This window comes from Aedes albopictus, chromosome 1 (genome assembly GCF_035046485.1).
Source record: "Aedes albopictus strain Foshan chromosome 1, AalbF5, whole genome shotgun sequence".
Classification (NCBI taxonomy): domain Eukaryota; kingdom Metazoa; phylum Arthropoda; class Insecta; order Diptera; family Culicidae; genus Aedes; species Aedes albopictus.
In genome coordinates this window covers 255505954-255528502 of record NC_085136.1, presented here as the reverse complement: position 1 = coordinate 255528502, position 22549 = coordinate 255505954, and the positions used below count along the sequence as shown (strand labels likewise).

The window sequence follows — 22549 nt, the reverse complement described above, 5'->3', positions numbered from 1 at the left end:
GAATTCACAAACTAGCTCTTTTATTTGACTCATCGGGTCTTTAACTTTAACAACTGTTTTTACAGCCCTGCGATACCCGAAAAAAATAGATAGTTTACACGACCCCCCGTCAATTTACATTCATTGACATTCAAAAGTCACTTCCCGAAAGTCGATTTTTCCATCTGAGCTGTTGTTATTATAGCAAACAACTTCAAAATGTTTCCATCGTGCTGCAAATGCATTTCATGTAGGTAGGTAGGTACATCGTGCAAACAAAACATCATTCGAGTTATTACCTAAAACATACTGTGAAGTGAAGATCTAAACAAATCTGCAATATCCGACGAAGACGGTTTCGTTGATGATGTTTGGGCGGGTGGCGACAACGACGGCAGGCGTAAAGAAGCAACTGAAAATACACGCTCATACTAGATACCTATTAGAAGCACAGCGATGGAAAAAAAATCTGTGCTCGCTTGGTTTGGTGGGTACCTACTAGTGCCTTCTGAACTATAATAGCGCCCGGTAATAAAAAATAGAGAAGCAACCCGAAGATCGCGCACGGACACACGTTGGGGTTGCTGGATTGAATTCCTGGTAAAAACTCAACCATTATTGGTCTTAGCATTCACATGAACAATAAATAAATTAGAAAAATCGAATGTGGTTTCTGGCGAAATACCTATTATAAAATGTAAGTTCACCTAATCGTGTCATTTCCCAACAATAATTACATTTACCATGCACCTCGCAGTCTTTTTTCTACTCTACGGTTATAAACACACAGGATCAAATATTTGACAAGGAAAGAACTCAAGAAACAACATCTGTTTGACACTTATTCGATCGAGCCAAACAAGATGCTTGAGCATTGGTTTCTTTTTGAACAAATAGTCGACCCTGTGTAATGGGATCTGGAGCAATGGAGAGATAATCTTTTTTTTTTATCTGTTTCTGAAGGAAGAACTCACACTTTGTGGGTTTGTCGGGAGTTGGATTCGATCCCAGGTCCTCGGCGTGATAGTCACATGCTTTAACCATCACACCAGGTCCGCTCCTCATGGAGAGATAATCTGCGGGAGGTCCTGGTGGAATCTAAGAATCCAGTATTTAAAAATGTTGCAGGATACAACTTCAAAAAAATATTGAAGATTTTCTTGTGGTTAATGGCTACATAGTTTCGTTTATTTCTTCCTGAAGAAGACACTAACACCGTATCAAAAAACCAGATGAATAAAAAACATCATTTTTGAAGCCTCAAACTGCGTAACTCTTACTCATAGAGTCAACCTTACAGTCGATTTTGAACAGTAATTGAAGTTATTATTATTTCTAGAAGATTCTAAGAAATATCAACGGAAAAAATCTTCCATGGAAGAATTATGAATGGCCTCCTTGAAAATATTCTTAAAAAGAAAAAAAAAGTCAATGACTTGTAAATTTCTGGAGGAAGCCCCGATTTTGTACGCGAAGCAGTCCTCAAAGGAATTTTCACGAGAAATATTGGAGAAATTTCTGGAGGAATTTTTGGAGAAATGTCTAGGAGAATCTTCTGCGGAATTACTAGAGCAAGATATGAGGAAGTTTAAGAAAAATTTGTGTAAACCTCTGATAAATTTCTGAGCCCATAAACTATATTCCCGAAGAGCTCTTGAAAAATGAGGTGGAATTCATAGGAGAATATTGGGAGGACTCTTAGGGGCAATATCGGGAAAAATCTTCGAAAACACTACTTGAGAATACAATTATAGCAGAATTTCATGGTAGAATTTCAGGAGATATTTTTGAAGGAAAATATTTGGAGGTACCCTCGTTGAAATTTATGGAAGATTTCTCGGAAGCGTTTCTGAAAAAAAAACTAGAGTAATTCTCGCATGAACTTCTGAAACAGCAACCTTTCAAGAAATTCTTGTAAAAGTTTAGGAGAACATCTCCAAAGAATTTCTTGAAGTTTCTATGCAGAAACTTATGGAAGACTTTTTGGACAAATTTCTTAAGAATTTTTTTAAAAATTTGAATGCATCTCCATACAAATCATAAGAAGAATCCTGAAAGGATTTTTAGATAACTATTTGGCAGATTTCTCTTAAGAATTTATAGAGGAAACCTTGAAAAACCCTTCGCGGGAATTCGTCTCTAGTACCCCTATACGAATCCTCACAGATGTATGTCCTCGGAGAAACCTCTGGAATCCTTGAAAGAATTTCGAGTGAATTTCTGGAGGAATCTTTGGAAGAATTTCTTAGAGCTTCCTAGATTAATTCTTCAAGTAAGTAATTTCCAAAGGCATCTTTAAAGGAATCTTCGCAATTAAAGGAACCCTGGCAGGAGCTCCTGGAAGATTATTTTTGGAGCCCTCAAAAACATTAAGGATAAGGACGGGTCCGGATGATTACTTGGAAAATTTAAGGATGATTTTTTTTCAATTTCTTGAAGAATCTTTAGAAGAATCCTAGGAGACTTTTCAAAAAAAGTCATGGTGGGCCCATATAGCCGAGGCGGTAAACGCACGGGTATTCAGCATGACCATGCTGAGGGTGACGGGTTCGATTCCCGGTCGGTCCAGGATCTTTTCGTAAAGGAAATTTCCTTGACTTCCTTGGGCATAGAGTATCTTCGTGCCTGCCACACGATATACACATGCAAAATGGTCATTGGCAGAGGAAGCTCTCAGTTAAAAACTGTGGAAGTGCTCATTGAAAACTAAGCTGAGAAGCAGGCTTTGTCCCAGTGAGGACGTTACGCCAAGAAGAGGAGAGAGAGAGAGAGGAGAGGAGGTGCGAACATTCGATGAATTCAATGAGGATTCTTAGGAAAAATCCACCGTAGAATTTCTGAAGAAAAACTTGAAAGAATTCTTAAAAGAATTTCTGGAAGAATCCTTGTAGGGATGTCTGAATGAAATTATCCTTAAGTTGCAAGCCAAATCTTTTGAGATTTTTTAGGTATCAACTGGGAATTTATGTTGCAATTTTCCAAGTAACTTCTGAAGGAGAAAATCCTAGGAAAACTTTTTAAACAAATTCGTGGATGATTTAGTGAAGACATCTTCTAAATGCTCCAGCAGGAATCTTAAAATTAAATTCTGAAAAAAAACCTATACATTTTAAGGAAAAATATTTGGAGAATTTCTTGTAAGAATTTCCGAAACAATTGGAAAATAAAACTTCATGCAACTGGAGTGATTCCAAAAAAGTTTGTGTTGTTACCATTCTGTGGAGAAATTGGTAAACGCACAGTGTCTAGTGAGTTGGGCAGCGGTGGGTTCAAATCCCATCTGAACTACTTGGATATTGTTTCTTAATCCATTTCAAGTTGTCCATTTTGCAAACATATTTGTGCGTATGAATTTCTGGTTGTATATTTCCAAAAAATATCGCTAAAATTTCTCCATGGTTTTTTTTAATATCATCAAAAACAATATGAGGGGATACTCAGACAAATTTCTCAAGGAAAACTCAAATAATCTCCCAAAAGAATGTCTGAGAGAATCTTCGTTTTGATTGAAAACATATAAAACATTGTTGGAAGTTCAAGGAGAGTTTTGGAAAAGTTTTTCGGTTGATTTCTTATGTTTTGTTTCAATTTTCAGAACTGCCGATGATAAGGAGAAAAAATAGATATTATTGAATTTACGAAAGGTCTGACACGAACTGATAGTAGAGTCTTTAACATGTTTTCATGGTAATTTCATAATAATTATTTCAAGAATGTCGGCAAGAGTTCCCTTGGGAGTTCCCCCAGGAGTTAAATCGAAATTTTCTTTAGCATATTTCAGGATTCCTCTAGAAATTCACCCTGAATTATCCTTTAGAAGTTAATTCGGAAATTCATGTAGCAGTTCTATCAAAAATTTTTTAGACAGCTCCTTCGGAAAACCCTTCGGGTGTTTCTCGGTAGTTCCTTCAATTTTTTATACGAGAATCAAGGAGTTCCTCCGCAAGTTTCTCTTCTCCAGCAGTTAATTCGGAAACTCTTCCAAGAGTTGATTCGTAAATAGCTCCTGGCTGCTCAGTCTTCGAATCTTCGAATAAACTTATCAGTCGATCCGCCAAGAGATTCTTCGGCAGAATTTTCGAATAATGTCTTAGATGAGTTTTCGAAACAGTTGCAGGACAAATGTCCGAAAGATCTCCTTGAGAAACTTCAATGGAACACACGAAGGAGCTTCTGGGAAAAACTCCTGGAGAAATGGCCAAGTTGCTTTCTGGAGGAATTTCTGAAAAAAAATGCTTGAGAAACTTCCAAATGTACTCCTAGAGGAATTCCCGAGGATTCCTCGACTTCCTTCTGGAGAACTTTCAAAATAACTTCTGGAGAAGCTATCGAAAGAACTCCTAGAGCATATCTCGTAACAATTTTAGGATAATTTGTGTTTTGAAGCTCCCACATGTTGGTGGAATTTTAGTAGGAATTTCAGAGCTCCTCGAGGAATTTCAGTAGTCACTTATGGAAGACTTTTTTGAAAAATACTCGAACTGTTTCCTCACTTCACTCAAAATTCTAGAAACATTACTTCACTCTTCAGCAGTCACGCTGTTGTGTTTCGTACATCACGTTGTAAAAACTTCGCCTATTTTACACAAATCAGCGTGGTACTGGTAGCAGTGGCCAATTTCTGGAAGCACAAGCAGTATTCTTTACTCGTGCATTGTTTTTTTTGCAAGTTTTTGTTTTTTAGAGAAATTTCTTGAGAAATTCTTGGAATTTCCCTGGGGAAATTCTTTTATAAAAATCCCTGGAGGAATTTATGGAGGATTCCCTGAAGCAATTTCTGGAAAACCCTCAAGAGGAATGCCAGGAGGAACTTCTGGACAAGTTTCTGGACAAACCTAGGTGGAATTCATGGGGAGATCCCCAGACGAATTATTGGGGGAATTTCGTGGAACTATCCCTGGAGGAACCTCTGAATGAATTCCTGGAAGATTCTCTAGAGGAATTCTGGGAGGAATCCCTGGAAAATTTTCTGAAGAAATTCCTAGAGGAATTCCCAGAAGATTTTCTGGAAATATTCCAGGACGAATTTTAGGAGGAATTACTGCAGGAGTTACTGGAAGAATTCCTGGAGGAATATCCGGAAGAGTCTTCAGAGGAATTCCTGGAAGAATTCCTGGAGGAGAATTTCCTGGTAAAATTCCTGGAGGAAACCCTGGAAGAATTCCCGATGGAATCCCGGGAAAATTCCTCAACAAATTCCTGAAAGAATTACACTAGTTTACAAAATAAAATAAAAGCCAGAAGTTCACGGCCAAAATTTTTGTAGCACAATTTAGCGCTGATTTCATAAACGACCTTCAAAAATTTTTAAGTAGAACAGTTTATCAGTTTTAGCTCAATATTGAGTATTACAACTTTTTAAAATATGGAATTTACTAAAATTCAAATATCTTGCGATTTGTTCAAAAATTTTTAACTTTTATCCATAAATTAAAAGCTGAATATAATACCATTCGATCATCTGAATGCAGGTTTTGCGACAGATTGATGAAATTCAAGATATTGGCGAGTTTTGGAGACGATCTCCTTAAATTTTAGCGAAATTTCTAAAAATATATGAAGAAATGTATTTTTTTCAATAAGAAAAAAAAAACAATTTAAAAATTCTTAATTTCTGAAGGAATTCCTGGAAGAATTTTTGAAGGAATTCCAGGAGGAATTTTTGAAGGTATTCCTAGGGGAAGGTATTCCTGAAGGTAAGGGAAGGGGAAGGTATTCCTGGAGCTAGCCTGGAGGAAACCCTGAAGAAATTCTTGGAAGAAATGCCTTGAAAAATCTCTAGATGAATTCCACGAGAAATTCTGGCAGAAGTTCTATTAGGAATCCCTGGAGAAACCCGCAGAGAAAATCCCTGGAGGATTTCTTTTAAGAATTGCTGGAGCACTTTCAAGAAGAATCCCGGGAGGAATCCCAGAAGGAATTCCTAGAGGAACCTCTGGAAGAATTCCAGGAGAAATTAAGGGTGGAATCATGGACAAACTCCTACAGGAATCTCTGGAGGAATTGCTTGAAGTATCTCTGGAGAAATACCTGGAGGAATCTTTGGGGGAATTCCCAGAAGAATTCCTAGAGGAATTACTGGAAAATCCTCTGTAGGACTTTTAGAGGAATCCCCGCAGGAATTCCTAGAGCCATCCTGAAATCCTGAAGATTTCCAAGAAGCAATTCCTGAAGAAATTCTAGGATAAGTTTCTGAATAAATCCCAGGAGGAAGTATTGAAGAAATCGCTGGGATTCCTGAGGAAATATGAAGGAACTCTAAAAAGAGTACGTATAGGAACTCTTGAAGGAATCCCTGTAGCAGTTCCTGAAGAAACTACAGGAGGAATTTCGGAAGCAATCCCAAGAGGAATTCCTAAGCAAATCTCTAAACAGTTCATGAAGTTTCTAAAAGAATTCCAGGAGAAATTTCTGAAGGCATTTTTAAAATAATTCCTGAGTTGTTTACTGAAAAAATCACAGAAGGATTGAATCTCTGGAGGAGTTCCTGGAAGAATTTCTGAAGGAATTCCAAAAGGAGTCCCGGAAGCAAGCACATGAGGAATTCCTTAGGGAATCATAGATGAGCTTTCTTAGCAAATTCCCGGAAGAATTTCTGTAGGTATCTCCGGATAATCCGAAATATCCATATCTGCAGTAATTTCTCGACTAATTATTAAAGAAATACTTGGATGGACTCCTAAAAAATTTTGTGCACATAGTTTTTAAGCAATTCCTGGATTAATTTTTGAATAATCTCTAGTAAAATTTCTTGCAGAAAACTCCTACATTCCTACAGAAATACTTCGAATAATTCCAGATTATTGAAATATAATGGAGCAACCTCTAGCGGTATTCTGGAAAGAATATATGGAGAAATCCCTAACGAAATCTCTGGAGGAGTATCTGCCACTTTAAATGATCTCTGGAGAAATTCCAGGAGGAAACTTAGAAAAAATCGCTGAAATAATCACTGCAGGAACCTTTAAAGACATCCCAGGACAAATCCCTAGATGAATTCTGAAGGAATCTCTAAAAGAATTCATGATGGAGTCACTGCAGAAGCTAAATTTCTGGAGAAATTGTTCATACTCATATACACTAAAACTCAATTTATGCACATGGCTGGAGGTGCATAAATTAAAAAAGGCATAAAATGAGGGAAATTTATCCATAAATTAAGTTTGGGCTTTAATGAGCAAATCTAGTTCGTGAGAACAGGTCTTGCTCTTGGGCATTTGAGGTGGGCTAAGGGGGTTTCCATAAAGTTCCCAGAGAGCCCAGAAAAGAGGGTTCCAAGGGACTTCAGGGGCGTTTCAGGGAATTGTTTCTGGGGATTTGGGGTGCCTTTTAAGGGCGTTGTCATGTTATGAAGGCGTTTTCATGGGATTACGGGAAATTCAGGGCATTTCAATAGAACTTCAGGGATTAAAACGTCCTTTAAAAGCAATTCATGGGATCTCAGGAGCCTTTAAAAAGTGTTACAAGGGGTTTGAGGAGCGTTTCACGGCATTTCAGTGTAATTTCAGAGAATATCTGGGGGTCTCAGGAGCATTTTAAGGACGTTCCTAGAGATTTTAGGGGCGTATGGTAGCATTTCAGAGGCGTTTCGAGGTATTTCAGGTCAGAGTCGTATCAGGGCGCTTCAAGATCATCTTTAAATCAAATAGCATTTTAAGGGTGTTTCAAAGGATTTTGGCATGGCTTCCCTGAAAATCATCTGTAACTTCCTGAAACGCCTCAAAGATCCCCTAAAACCCTCTTGGACCCCATGTAACGCACCTGAGACGCTCAGAAACCCCCGAAAACTCCTCCGTAACGCTTCCGCAACGCCTCTGAATCCCGCCGAAAACGCTCTGAATCATCCTGAAATACCTCCGAAATCCCGCTTAAGCCCTTCCGAACCTGGTATAACGCACCTCAGACGCTCCGATATTCCTGAAAACTCCTTCGTAACGCTTCCGTGATGCCTCTGGATCCCACCGGAAATGCTCTGAAACTTCCTGAAATGCCTCTAAAATCCCCCTTAAACCCCCTCGGACCCAATGTAACGCATCTGAGACGCTCCGAAACCCCCGGAAACTCCTTCGTAACGCCTCTGAATCCCACCGGAAATGCTCTGAAACTTCCAGAAATGCCTCCAAAATCCCCCTTAAACCTCCTCGGACCCCATGTAACGCAGCTATGACGCTCCGAAAACTCCTCCGTAACGCTTCCATGACGCCTCTGAATCACGCCGAAAATGCTCTGAAATTTCCTGAAATGGCTACAAAATCCCCAATTACCCTCAGATCCCATGTAACGCATCTGCAAAGCTCCGAATCCCCCGAAAGCTCCTCCATAACTTCCGTAACGCCTCTTAATCTTGCCGGAAATGCTCTGAAACTTCCAGAAATGCCTCCAAAATCCCCCTTAAAACTCCTCGGACCCCATGTAACGCACCTGAGACGCTCCGGAACCCCCGAAAACTCTTCTGTAACGCTTCCGTAACGCCCCCGAAAACGTTCCGGAAACCCCCGAAAACGTACCTATACCGCCTCCAAAACCCGTCGAAAATCCTCTGAAACTCTCTGCAATGCTTTCGAAAACCCCCTCGGACCCCCGAAAACCCCCTGAGATCTTCTGGTACCCCGTGGAAACCCCTTGAGACCCCCTGAAAGTCCCCTGTGACTTTCATTTGCTCAATCCCATAAACACTGCCTGGCCGCCGTTGCAATAGTTACCGTCATTATTAAATATTCTTATGCACCATATTGGTTCTGCGTAGCATTCCCTATTTTTATGCAGAGCATAAAAAAGGTGCATAGTTTACGAAACTAGTGACAAATCTAAAACAGACATTTTGATTCCTTAAAACTACAATGCTGATTTGCATATTCACATATTGGGCACCAAAGCCGCTAAACAGTCATCTAAAGTCAGGCTTTCCTGGGCCCCCTTCAGAAAATACTCCAACTGTGTCAATGGGGTTATCATTGGGGTTTAATGTAGCCTGTAGGTAAGATCACAGCACAGAATGACCTCCAGTGGATTCAACGAGCAGATCGTCATCCGTTCCGCCGCTGGCTACGAAGGTAGGATTGTTTAGGATAAGTGTGCCCATCGTTGTGGTATTAAGGTAAATTCATTTTAAAAACAATGATCGTACCATCTAATGAAGGGTTGCAAAACGTTAGTTGGTAGTTTTCTATCCAAATTTGCTTGGAAAAATATAATAACTATCGTTTCTCTCTGTTTTCGATCATAAGTCGCTTACCACAACATTAGGCACACTGTTCCTATTATGGAGGTAAAATTTAATTTTGGTTCCTATTGTTGCGGTATCCCATTGAAATCATATGGGATACCGCAACATTAGGAACACTACCGCAACAATAGGAACACAGCAGCAAAAAATTTAAGGATTTTTTTTTAATAGGTTTTTGGGTAAATCTTAAGCACACAAATGGTGCAATCTCATAATTTAAGCAGCCACGGGGGGGGGGGGGGGTATAGGGTTAAACCTCCCCCCCCCCCCAGAGCTAAATTTTGTGGAACAAATTTTCAGTATAGAGCGCTTTGCGACGAAAAAATTTCCGCTATTTCCAAACCTGAGAGAGAGGAGACAGCTGGATTCGATTGCGTGCTACTTAATGTCAAGGAGGACCTGTCACAAACTGTCACCGCGAACCGAGCTGAAAATCACACATTGGTGGTGTGGCGTGGCCAAATATCGGAAGTGTCTTATTAAAATTTCGCTCCGTTTGTTGAAATTAAAAAAGATAAAATAATGATGGTCAGTTTTCCTCAACCAGCGCAACGAATCCATTTATTTTCCATGTTCTGTCGCAGCAAACTTAATATGCAAAACAGTTTTGACCAATAATAAATGTTCAATCCATTGTGCGGCGCACAAAATTGTACAAAGAAGTAAGAAAAAGAAATGTAATCATCAGCGCCGTCAGTGAGCTGTCTCCTCTCTCTCAGTTTCAAACTACGAATACAATTGCTCAATACTGTTCACGAAATGTAAGTGAAAAATAAAAAACGGTATCATTGACCGTTGAAAACCCCTCCCAGAGACAATTTCTGGCTACGCCACTGAGTGGCATAGTGATTTACTCCCATTTTTGCTTCATGATTCTAAATGAGCTATGAATTAGTTTTTATTTCACACTCTTGTAGGTGAAAAATGGGAAATTCAAGTTTTATCGAAAATTGACAATCACACGTTGGTGGTACGTCACGAGTATGACATGTACTGTTCCAAGTAAGTAAGAATCAGGACATCGTCCTGATGATGGGTGACAACAAACCCGAAACCATTCTTTAAAAACCCAGAGTGATCCACCTTGTGGTGATAGTGCCTTTCGCGTCGAATATGCACTCATGATCTTAACGTCGACATTAGCCGATCCTGAGAACACTTATATGCTTAATACGATTCATGTAAAATTTGACCTCCTTATGAACCCAAATTGTGCACAGCTGAGGGGTGCGGACTCAACTATTTTGGTCATTCAATTTGAGCACGCATTTTTTCTTCCAGTGCTCCCCGTGGTTGAGTTTCTTATCTCTATGGAGACCAATTTCAAAGTGCACGTACAAACTACTTCACACAAAGCTTAAACAAATCGAAAACAGCAAAAGTTACAATAAAACGTACATATTTAAATGTTTTGGTTTTATACGGACTTCAGAGAGTATCTTACAAACCTTCGGCAAGCTTTACACTTAACTGGTACACAGAAAAACGTTAGAAAAAATGTTTTCGCATCTGTTGTCAAAGTTTATGTGTCTTTAATCGTTTTACTTGTTTTAGCGTGACTAAGCAAATCAAATTTGCATCCAGGCACACTCTGATCATTTTGGAGGTTTGGCAGCAGCCTGGCTGCTGTCAAATTTCAGTTCGCAGTCCTCAGGTGCACAGTAATTTTAGACGCAAAAGAAGATTGGAAAAACTTTAGGTGACTTTGACGAGAAATTTGCAACAAAAAAGATAAAGCAATATAACGATTTGTTCTAGCGTCACCCTATGAAAACTGTGAGAAAATGCTCCAAATTTGGTCAAAACAGTTTAAACCCTTTATCTTTTTTGTTTCAAATTTCTCATCAAAGTTGTCTAAGGACCAGTTTTAGAGCTTCCAAAAACGAGCATTTTCGTGCGCTGAGAATGTTACTACGTCATTCCGTTCAAAAGATATTGATGATTTTCTAGAAAAAAAGGCACTTTTCAAGTATTTTTCACTTGAGTTACAAAAATAACACCCCTCTAATTTTTTGATATGTTTTATAACAACATTTCTTCTTTTGAATGCGTGCAAAAAATATTTTTTATGTTTGCCCCAATCCGTCATAACACCTTTTTAAAAAACTATGATTTTAAAGAAAAATGCCTATAACTTTTGAACCAAAAGAGATAACGATCATCTCAGCGCACGAAACGACGCGTCTTCAAATGCTCTACAAGTGTTTCTTGGGCGACTTTGATGAAAAAACGAAACTGAAAAAGTTAACGCCAGAAAACCGGTTTTTCTTGAACCACCCTAAGCTTATTCAGAAAAATACCTCTAGATCGGTCAATTTTAAAGCTACATAAAAAGTGTCTTCAGCAAACTTGCCCAAAATTGATAAATCTACAGCTATTCCGAAGAATAATATAGTTATTATTGCAAATAAAAAAGTTTGGTTCCCCATTTTTTTTGAAAATATGGACCACCCTTATTTTCATGTATACTGAAAAGAGGGATCTATTTTTAGGGACAACTTTGTAGAAGGCCATATTTGTCTAAAAAACCATTTGAAGGCGCTGCATGCATCTTTCCTCGTAAATCTGGTTCGTGGACCATTGTGCACCGCAGGAAATTGAAATGGTGTGATTTGATTAGATTGCTTTGGTCATGATTTTGTTCTCTTGCATATATGAAGATTTTGACCAGTTGCAAATTCCGGCACTAGCGGCAGTCCCTAATGTGATCTTAGCCTACTTCCTTGATAACCTGTCATCAAGCCGTTATTTGTTGTATTACATTCATGGGGTTGGTTCTCTTTTATATAAGGCCATTTCCCGTGGGGCACCCGGTAACGGTTCCAGAATAGGACCCGATTAGATATGGTCTGAGACTATTTTCTTGCTAACCATTCATCAGGTTATCGGAAAAGCCGCTTTTTGATGTGTCGCATGCATGGGCTTGGTTCACTATTATATTCGGACACTTTCGACGGGACATCCGGAACCGGTTCCAGAACACTACCGGTTCAGATATGGTCAAAGACAAGTTTCTTGCTAACCTTTCATTATGTTATAAAAAAGCCGCGATTTAATGTGTCGTATGCATGGGTTTGGTTCACTATATTTGACCATTTCCGTTGAGACACCCGGAACTGGTTCTGGAATACAACCGGCAGTCACCAATGTGGTCTGAGCCTACTTCCTTAATAACCAGCCATCAGATTATTGGAAAAGCCGTGATTTGATGTGTCGCATGCTTGGGTTTTGTTTACTTTTATATTTGGCTACTTCTGTCGGGACCCCCGCCGGAACCGGATCCGGAACACTACCGGTTCAGATATGGCCTGACACTATTTTCCTGCTAACTGTTCATCAGGTTACCGAAAATGTCGCTGCTTGTTGTGTCGCATACATGGGTTATGTTAAATTTTATATTTGGCCACTTCCGGCGGGAAACCCAGAACCGGTTCCGGAACACTACCGGTTCAGATATGGTCTGAGACTATTTTCCTGCTTACCGTTTATCAGGTAATCGAAAATGCCGTAGTTTGATGGGTCGCATGCATGGATTTGTTGCATTTTCATGTCTGGCCCGGGTACCGGTCCGGAACACCTAAATGGCCATAACTCCGGTACGGTTGGACCGATCCAAACCATTTTCAATAGAAAACAATGAGAGCAGATTCCACGTCGAATGAACCATCGGTCATTAAAACCGGTTGAGGTTTACTGCCAAAAAGTGATGTGAGTTTATTTGTACACACATACACCCACACACACACACACACACACACACACACACACACACACACACACACACACACACACACACACACACACACACACACACACACACACACACATACACCCACACACACACACACACACACACACACACACACACACACACACACACACACACACACACACACACACACACACAAGGGGCAGCAGGGACAGGAGTCCAGGGGCCTGACGAACCCCCCCTTCTGCGAGTCGGGTGGAAGCTTGGGAGTCTTCCCGAAGCGAAAACCGTTCACACACCCGTGTGAATTACCACCTTTGGCGCTTCCTTCGGGGAGTGACCGGGCTTCTGGTCTCCAGACAGCTCAAGAGGAGGATGCCTAGGATGTGGCGGGGGTTCAACAGTGGGCTCTGTTGGATCCTCATAAAAAGCCACACATCTGCAAGCAACTCCGTACAAGCGACCTGGTACCGCTTTCAAAGTGCCTTAGCCCAAACACCCGGAGTGCCAACCGGCACATCAGGATTGATGCCAGTAACATCCTGATTATGGTATACTGGTCAACGCAAACGACAACGGACTACGGACTACGGATCGGATGACGACGATGGGCTGACATTCGTGCCATTCTGCTTCCTGAGTAAAGAAGGGTGACACCTTCTTGAAACGGCGAGTGGGCTAATGGTGCGTCTGCCTCCGTCCCGGTAAAACCTTGGCAGGCCTTCGGAAACGTTCTTCACTTGTCCGTCAATTTTGATGGGTACTAGGCTCGGATGTAAAATTCCCGACTTACGCTGATCTGGCTCTGGACACGAACCCCATGAAGGTTCGTGTTCAACCCTCGCTTGGCCTCCCTGTTTCATAGACAACCAAGAGATCACGAAAGCGACTACGTACAGCGGGTGGAGATAGCGGCCCGGAGGGGGGACCCAATAACATGGAAGGAGAAAACGGAAGTAACAGCGGAAAGGTGGCGAATCCGTTCGCCAGAGGAGGATTGCTGAGGTCTCCGCCTCAGCAAACAGAAGGTGCAGAACCGCGGCAAGAAGCGGCTTTACAACAAAGTGCGGTACCCTCGGAGCAGCAGCAGCTGCCGACGAATAGTGGATGGAGCGTGCCTCAACAACAGCCGAAGGTAGTTGCGGCGAAGAACTTGACGGATGACCTACACGAGTTCGTCGACAAAAAGCACAACGTGCACAAGGACATCAAGGACTTGGTGTTGAAGATTAGGAGGGCTCTCGGAGCTGCTGTGAAAGAATGGCACAGCGTGATGCAGAGAGCGGATGAGGCAAAGAGCGCATTAGCAGCGACTAAACACGATCTTGCAGCAGCTACGCAGCGGCAGCAGCAACGAGCCACGGTCGAAAATATGGAGACGCCGAAGAACCATCGGAATACTCGCTCGGAGAAAAGAGGCAGAGATACGCCAGGAGAAGAGGAAGTCCCGAAGAAACAAAGAAGTGAACGGGAGCGCGCCAGCAATCGGAGAGATGATGGATGGCGCACTGTGGAGAGTCAGCAGGCGAAGAAGAAGAAGCGAAAGGAGAAGGAAGAACAGAAAAAGGAAGAAAAGAGGAAGGAACAGGAGAAGAAAGAAAATCGCCGGCCCCCTAGGCAGAGGAAGAAGGGTGATGCACTGATCGTCGAGGCGAAGGACAAGACGACGTACGCTGCGCTCCTCAGGAAAGTGAGGGAGGACCCGGAGCTAAAAGAGTTGGGTGAAAACGTGGTAAAGACCAGGCGCACCCAGAAAGGAGAGATGCTGTTCGAGCTCAAGAAAGATCCGGCGATTAAGAGCTCAGAGTACCGGGAGCTCATTGCGAAATCCGTAGGCAGCGAGGCCACCGTGAGAGCACTTTCACAGGAGGCAGTGCTCGAGGTCAAGGATTTGGACGAGGTCACAACTGAGGAAGAGCTGAGAGTCGCATTGACCGAGCAGTGTAACTTGGAAGTACCGGCGACAATCCGAATCAGGAGATCGTTTGCAGGTACCCAGACGGCGGCAATCCGACTTCCAGTAGATGCGGCCAACAAGATTGCGGTAGCCGGCAAGATCAAGGTCGGATGGGCGGTGTGCCCGCTGCGACTGGCTCCCCGAGTCACCAAGAAAATGGAGAGGTGTTTCAGGTGCATGGAATTTGGTCACCAGTCAAGACACTGCATGGGTCCAGATAGGTCCAAACGGTGCTGGAACTGCGGCGAAAACGGACACGTTGCTCGAGACTGCACGAAGCAACCCAAGTGCATGCTGTGCAAGTCGGAGGAAGGAAATGGCCACCGGACGGGAGGCTATAAATGCCCGGCCTACAAAAAGGCGAAGGCAGGCCAACAATGATGCAGATAACGCAAATTAATCTGAATCATTGCGACATCGCACAGCAACTGTTGTGGCAGTCGACAACAGAGACGAAGTGCGATGTTGCGATCATCGCAGAGCCGTATCGGGTTCCTCCTGAGAACGGCAATTGGGTAGCGGATATAGCAGGACTGGCAGCTATACAAGTTATGGGCAGATTCCCTATAGAGGAAGTGGTGGAAAACTCTTACGAAGGTTTCGTGATCGCCAAAGTTAACGGTGTCTTCGTATGTAGCTGCTATGCGCCTCCAAGATGGACCGAGGAGCAATACAACCGGATGTTGGATGCACTCACTGACACGCTGGTAGGACGTAGGCCAGTAGTCATCGGCGGCGATTTCAACGCCTGGGCCGTTGAGTGGGGCAGCCGGCAAACCAATGCAAGAGGATATAGTCTACTTGAAGCTCTGGCGAAGCTGGACGTAAAGCTGTGCAATGTAGGAACAGTCAGCACATTCCGCAAAGACGGTCGTGAGTCCATCATCGACATTACATTTTGTAGTCCATCGTTGATGGAAGACATGGACTGGAGGGTGAGTGAGGAGTACTCCCACAGCGACCACCAATCGATCCTCTACAAGATAGGCCAGAGAGCTCCTACGTCCATACAGAGAACTAGAACTTATGAGCGGAAGTGGAAGACGAAGGACTTCGACAAGGAGACTTTTATCGAGGCACTTCGGCCAAATAGCGATGCGGCAAACCTCGACCCAGGGTGGTTGACGGAAGCGCTAGCAACGGCATGTGATGCAGCAATGCCGAGGAAGATTGAACCTAGGAACGCTAGACGCCCAGCGTACTGGTGGAATGCGACGCTCAGCACCCTTCGTGCGACTTGCCTCCGAGCTAGGAGACGAGTTCAGAGGGCAAGAACTGCGGCCGATAGAGAAGAGCGCAAGGTTGCGTTCCGTGAAGCTAGAGCTGCCTTCAAACGAGCTATCAAGCAGAGCAAGGCGAACTGTTACAAGGAGCTATGCCAGGAAGCCGACGCTAACCCCTGGGGAAATGCCTACCGCATCATAATGGCAAAGCTGAAGGGCCCAATGACGCCAGTCGAAATGTGCCCAGACAAACTGAAGGGTATCGTGGAGGGTTTGTTTCCAAAACACGATACAACAACGTGGCCACCTACGCCGTACAGCGAGGGCGATGTGGAATTTGACGTAAACCGACTGGTCTCGAACGACGAGCTCGTTGCCGTGGCGAAAGCATTGAAGGTGAAGAAGGCTCCCGGTCCGGATGGAATCCCCAACGTGGCGTTGAAAGCAGCGATCCTGGAGTATCCCGATATGTTCAGGTCAGTGTTGCAGAAATGCCTGGAGGAAGGCATCTTTCCGGATATATGGAAGGTCCAAAAACTAGTGCTGCTGCCAAAACCAGGAAAGCAGCCGGGAGATCCAGCATCGTACAGGCCGATCTGTCTGTTGGATACGCTCGGAAAACTCCTGGAGAGGATTATCCTTAACAGGCTGACCGAGTATACCGAAAGTGAGGGAGGGCTGTCCACGATGCAGTTCGGCTTCCGCAAGGGAAAATCGACGGTTGACGCAATTCGGACCGTCGTTGAGATGGCGGAAAGGGCATCCTTACAAAAGCGGAGAGGAGATCGCTACTGCGCCGTGGTAACGATAGACGTTAAAAACGCGTTTAACAGCGCCAGTTGGGAAGCTATCGCCGTAGCCCTGCATAATATGCGGGTCCCCGACTATCTGTGTAGGATTATAAGGAACTACTTCCAGAATAGAGTCCTTGTGTACGAAACCAACGTAGGGCAGAGGTCGTTTAGAGTGACAGCAGGTGTTCCACAAGGGTCAATACTTGGCCCTACGCTCTGGAACGCAATGTACAACGATGTGTTAACACTGAAGCTTCCGGCAGGTGTCATTATCGTGGGGTTCGCAGACGACGTTGTATTAGCGGTAACTGGCGAATCAATCGATGAAGTCGAAGTGCTGGTATCGGAGGCAATCGACACAGTGGAAAGATGGATGAATGGAGTGAAGCTGCAGATAGCCCATCACAAGACAGAAGTGCTCGTAGTCAGTAACCGCAAAGCAGTGCAAAGGTTGGAGATCACGATCGGAGAGGAGAGAATTTCATCGCAGCGCGCGTTGAAGCACCTGGGCGTGATGGTCGACGACCGCTTAAACTTTAACGCGCACGTTGACTATGCCTGCGAAAAGGCGGCGAAGGCGGTTAACACAGTAGCGAGGATTATGCCAAACGCGGGCGGTCCAAGAAGCAGTAGGAGGCGCCTCTTGGCAAATGTTGCAACCTCAATACTTAGGTATGGAGTGCCAGCCTGGGCTCCGGCGCTAAAAACGAAGAGAAACCGTGGAAGGCTGGGCAGTGTGTTCCGGCTCATGGCTATGAGAGTCGCGAGTGCCTACAGAACAATCTCGTCGGAGGCTGTATGCGTTATCGCTGGGATGATGCCCATCTGCATCACCCTAGAGGAAGACGTCGAGTGCTATCGGCGGAGTAACGTAAGGAATGCGAGAGCAGCTGCTAGAATGGACTCGCTGGTGAAGTGGCAACAAGAGTGGGACAATGCGGCGAACGGAAGGTGGACCCACCGACTGATCCCAAATGTGTCGGCGTGGGTGAACAGGAAGCATGGGGAGGTGAACTTCCATCTGACGCAGTTTCTGTCCGGGCACGGCTGTTTCCGGAAGTACCTGTTTCGATTCGGTCACGCGTCTTCCCCTCTGTGTCCGGAGTGTGTGAACGTGGAGGAAACACCGGCGCACGTCGTCTTCGAATGCCCTAGGTTCTCGGAGATGCGCAGGGTTATGCGCGGCCTGACAGTCGACAACATTGTCGAAGAAATGTGTCGCGACGAAGCTACGTGGAACGCTGTCGACAGAGCAGTAACGAGGATGCTGTCCGCGCTGCAAAGGAAGTGGCGCGAAGACCAGAGAGCGCCGGAACGCGATCGGAGTAGGCTTGATCCACCGCCGGGGACATGACTGAGTCGTCCGTTGCGTAGTACCGGTTTTTGGTCGTCGGAGCGCCGGTGAACCGGAAGTCTACCACCAACCGGAATCGCCGGGTCGACTTCGGCACCTTACTGGTCGGGATGAAAACATCGGTGTCGAGAGAACTTCCACCGTCGGGGTCTTTCTCTGTCGGAGTAGGCTAGGTCCGTCCACCGCCGGGGACTAGACCGAGTATATCGCGGAGAAGCACCGGAACTTGGTCGTCGGGGCGCCTGTGAACCGGAAGCCAGTCTCCAACCGGAATCGCAGGAGAGACCTCGGCACCTGTCCGGGAAGAAACGGTTTCGGAAGATGTTCCACTGCCGGGGAAGTCTTTGTCGGCGTAGGGTAGATCCACCGTCGGGGACTATCCGAGTCGTGCGCGAAAAACTGGAGTGCTAAAACGGCACCGTTCCTCGGAGAAACTCAGTATGATCCGAAGTACTTGCTGGTGGTATTAGAATAACAAATTTGGTGTGTGTTTGTGCTAACTGTGTCGCTGAATGGCGATAGGTTAGGTACGAACACGAGAACGACTAGAATAACAAATTTAATTTTAGAATAACAAATTTGGTGTATGTTTGTACTAACTGTGTCGCTGAATGGCGATAGGTTAGGTACGAAAACGAGAATGACTAGAATAACAAATTTAGAAGCGACAAAAAGTGCATGAGCACAATAGCAGAAGAGCGCATGAGCGCATTGCCCCCCTGAAGCAGTCGCATATCAGTGGTACCAGGGGGATCGAGGCGTCAAGGTGTAGCAGAGTTTTTCCAATCGGTTTTCTCTGCTTGGGAGGTTAGGAGGAAAAAAAAAAAAAAAAAAAAAAAAAAAAACACACACACACACACACACACACACACACACACACACACACATCACGTCAATTCGTCGAGCTGTGTCTGTTGGTAAATGTGACTCAACCCTCCGGGCCTTCTATCAAAAAGTCTTGGAGTAAACATATAGCCTTTTCAGTACACTTAGTGTACGTGAAAGGCAAAAGGTGAATTTATATCCTTTTTTCGCTTTTGTAGGAACAAAAAGTGTTATGTCCTGTTCCACGTCGTCGTGTCGTGTGATTGTGATATAGTTCTTACGTTGCACTAATCTTTAACATATGAGTGATTGTCAAGTTGCCAATTAGCAGTCATAATCATATCATTTCATAAAAGGTTAAAAGTTCTAGTCATACAATCGATTCTATTACTCCTCTGTGCACCGACCGCGCGCACGAAGAAGAGACTCGCGCAACAACCCCCAACAAACAGTAGGGGATTCTGGGGTAATACGCACCACTTAAGGACAAGGTATTTGGAGTACATTGCTCAAAATTTCTAGAGCACCGTTTTTTAGAACCGTTGAACGGATTTGGATTAAAATGCATCACGCTATTGACAACCACTGAACAATTAGCGTGATGCATTTTCATCCAAATCCGATCAACGTTTCTAAAAAACGGTGCTCTAGAAATTTTGAGCTATGTACTCCAAATACCTTGTCCTTAAGGAAGATGCGTCCAAATGCATATAAAAAGGCAATGATTTATTGGTTTAATGCATGCATTCATTGCATATACTTTCATTCTAAGAGAAACCAAACAAAATTTCAGCCTTAATACAGTTCAGCTCTTGAAAATAACGTTTTTTGTATAGACTAACATTACGGCTTCGTATGTTTATGCGGGGCAGTATGCACCCTTGCTCGGGGTAAAATGCACTACAACAATGGGGCAGGATGCACTCAAACAAAGGGGCAAGACGCACCACAACATTGAGGCAAGATGCACCGTCGAGTTTAGAAATCTTTTTACTTCTTAGACAAAATGCATGTTTTATAAGGTTTTAAGACAAACAATAGCTCAATTTTGTTTACGATTACTTACAGAGCACTCATAGATATTATTACAGCTTGTTTTCTATAGGTGCGTATTGCCCCAACCAATGGAGTGCATATTGCCCCAATCAATAGCAAAAAATAAAATAGTTTAAAACATATAATTTACGTAGAATATTGTTTAAGTTATTTTTCCTATGCTTAGCATTGCCCTCAATGAACTGAATAAACACAACAGCATTAGATGTTTGGTCGGTTTTCACCATCAAATCATTCGACAAACGATCGGGAAAATTACATCAGAATCGTGCTTTTCAATTTTATTCATTTTTCTCACTAATTACGTAACGCAGATATGTAAAATTTTCCAGATGCTCATTTATTAAGACGTTCTATTAGACTGATAAGGTTTCAAAGCTCTAAAACCGATAATCCCTGAAAAACAAAGGGGGTGCGTTTTGCCTCGACAGTGCGTATTACCCCAGATGCCCCTAATTCAACCTAGGACCAACCAACTCAGCCAGCCAACCAACCGTCGCGATCGTCATCATTGAAGTGCGCCCTCTTCTAAGCCTCTTCTGCGCGTCGAACGAGCCGAGAGCCGCCGACTTGGTGCCTTCTCGTCGTCGTCGGGTTCCACCGATGCGCGTTGCGATGCTGATGCTGATGTTGTGGGGTTGAAGATCGCGGCTCGCAGACTTAACTCTTCCTTTCATTTCGATTTGCGGGCTCATTCCGATGCTAGCCGTAGGAAAGTGCAGTCGATTCGCGCCAAAACGTCCCACAACAGCAACCGCACGTTGTTGGTGGACACCGTTCCACATCCATCCGATCATTCCGTCCGTCCGTCCGTTCGTTCCGTTCCGTTCGTGCTCTTCGTGTGCCGTGCCGTGCCGAGTGTTCTGGCCCTTGGGTCTGGGGTCCCAGTCAGTCAGTTAGTCAGTCACCGGGCCAGTAGTGTGGCGCAATCCGGCAACACAATCGGTCCGCAGGGCAATCATTCTCCATTTATCAGCATCAACGGTGAGGTGAGGTGCGGTGGCTGGAGATTCACCACCGACGACTGCAGTCGTGAGTGGAGACTTGTGATCTGTAGAACTTCAATCGCCGCCAAGTCGCGGCTCGGACGCGGACTTTTCCTCAGGTGGATTGTGTGTTTTGCTTGGAAATTGATTATTTCGACACCTGAAGGACCGACCGCGAGTTGTGTACGGCTGTGGTAGCTGGATCCAGTCTCGGTAGACAGTAGCGCGCGATCAACTTCTTCTGGTGGACGAGGACAGCCTTGGGCCAACCGTAGTTCTCGCTCGAGTGTGATTCGGTAGTGTTGTGGGAAAATTTGTGTAATCGAAAAAAAAACCTCAAGAAAATAGAATCGAAATTGGTGGGAACTTCTCGCAAGGTAGCCAAGTGCGCCGGGCGACAATTAGTCAAACCAGTGCGAACAAATTGTGACCGAATTTTCCCACGAAGCCCTCGACCAAGTGCCGGAAAGAACGAATTAAAGAGTGTGATAATTAGCACAAAGCAGAACAAGAATTATCGGAATCAAAGTCACTTGCCGATCTAGATTGGGTGGAAACCGACCGACAGAACAAGTGCAGAGTACACACCCTTCTTGGTTGTTCCTATTGTTGCTGCAAAAGAAACGAACAAGTGTGTTGATCCGCGGGCGCTCCCAGTTGTCTGAGATCAGTTACGAGCCGGACGGTGTTTAGAACGGTAGTCGCGCGCTACGTGAGATCTGAACGCAGTGGATATATCCATGTACCTCACAGGAAGTGCTTCGCGAAGTGGATTATCTCGATTTACTTGGTTTAATTTATTTTTCTTACAGGATCTATTCATTAGGGATTCAAGTTTTCATAAATGTGAAACAGTTTCCAATACAGTTGATGACTAGAGAGATCGCAGTTAGTGAAGTGATTTAACGGGAAGATAATTCGACAAAAATAGTGTGGCAGCATATAATAGTGTAATATTAGAAGCCTTGCCAAAACGCTGACTAACAGGAAGTGGCGAAACCCCTAAGGTGGGTGCACGGTGAATGTGTTGAATCAACGGAAACGAAGAGTACATTTTTCGAAGTACATCGGAAATCCAGCAACGAGGACGACCGCAGCTATGGCGACGTCAGCGAAAATTTTAATTTTATCAGGTAAGTCAAGCAACTTGTTTCACACTAGGAGCCCATCCTAAACACATACGTTGATTTTAAGGAGGGAAGTGGAGTTTTGGCCAATGTGTACGGTGTACACTTTTTTTCAAAATATGTATGGACAAAAGTGTACAGGGGGGAGGAGGGGTCTGAGATGACCAAAAATGTGGCTACGTATTTCATGGGCAGCGCCTAGGTGTCACAAGATCCTAATATATCATGTGGAGTTCCATGAATTCAACTTTTTGATAACCATCCTGGCTGGCCACATGAGCTCCACAAAATTTGACTTCTCTCCTCTTCTTGG

General features: G+C 44.0%; 1 protein-coding gene across 3 annotated transcripts in view; it reads left to right on the top strand.

Annotated features, from left to right (window-relative positions):
* Positions 1-20616: 20616 nt before the first annotated feature.
* The window catches only part of LOC109408292 (mucin-2), a 164809-nt gene continuing 162876 nt past the window's right edge, over positions 20617-22549 (top strand). Inside the window, exons 1-2 of one of the 3 annotated variants that reach the window (XM_029860120.2) lie at positions 20617-21107; positions 21922-22242. In XM_029860120.2, the coding sequence (XP_029715980.1) occupies positions 22209-22242 (34 nt within the window). In that variant the 5' untranslated portion in view covers positions 20617-21107; positions 21922-22208. Of the gene's footprint in view, positions 21118-21921; positions 22243-22549 lie in introns of all 3 variants that reach the window. The other 2 variants (XM_029860119.2, XM_029860121.2) reach the window with 2 other exon arrangements.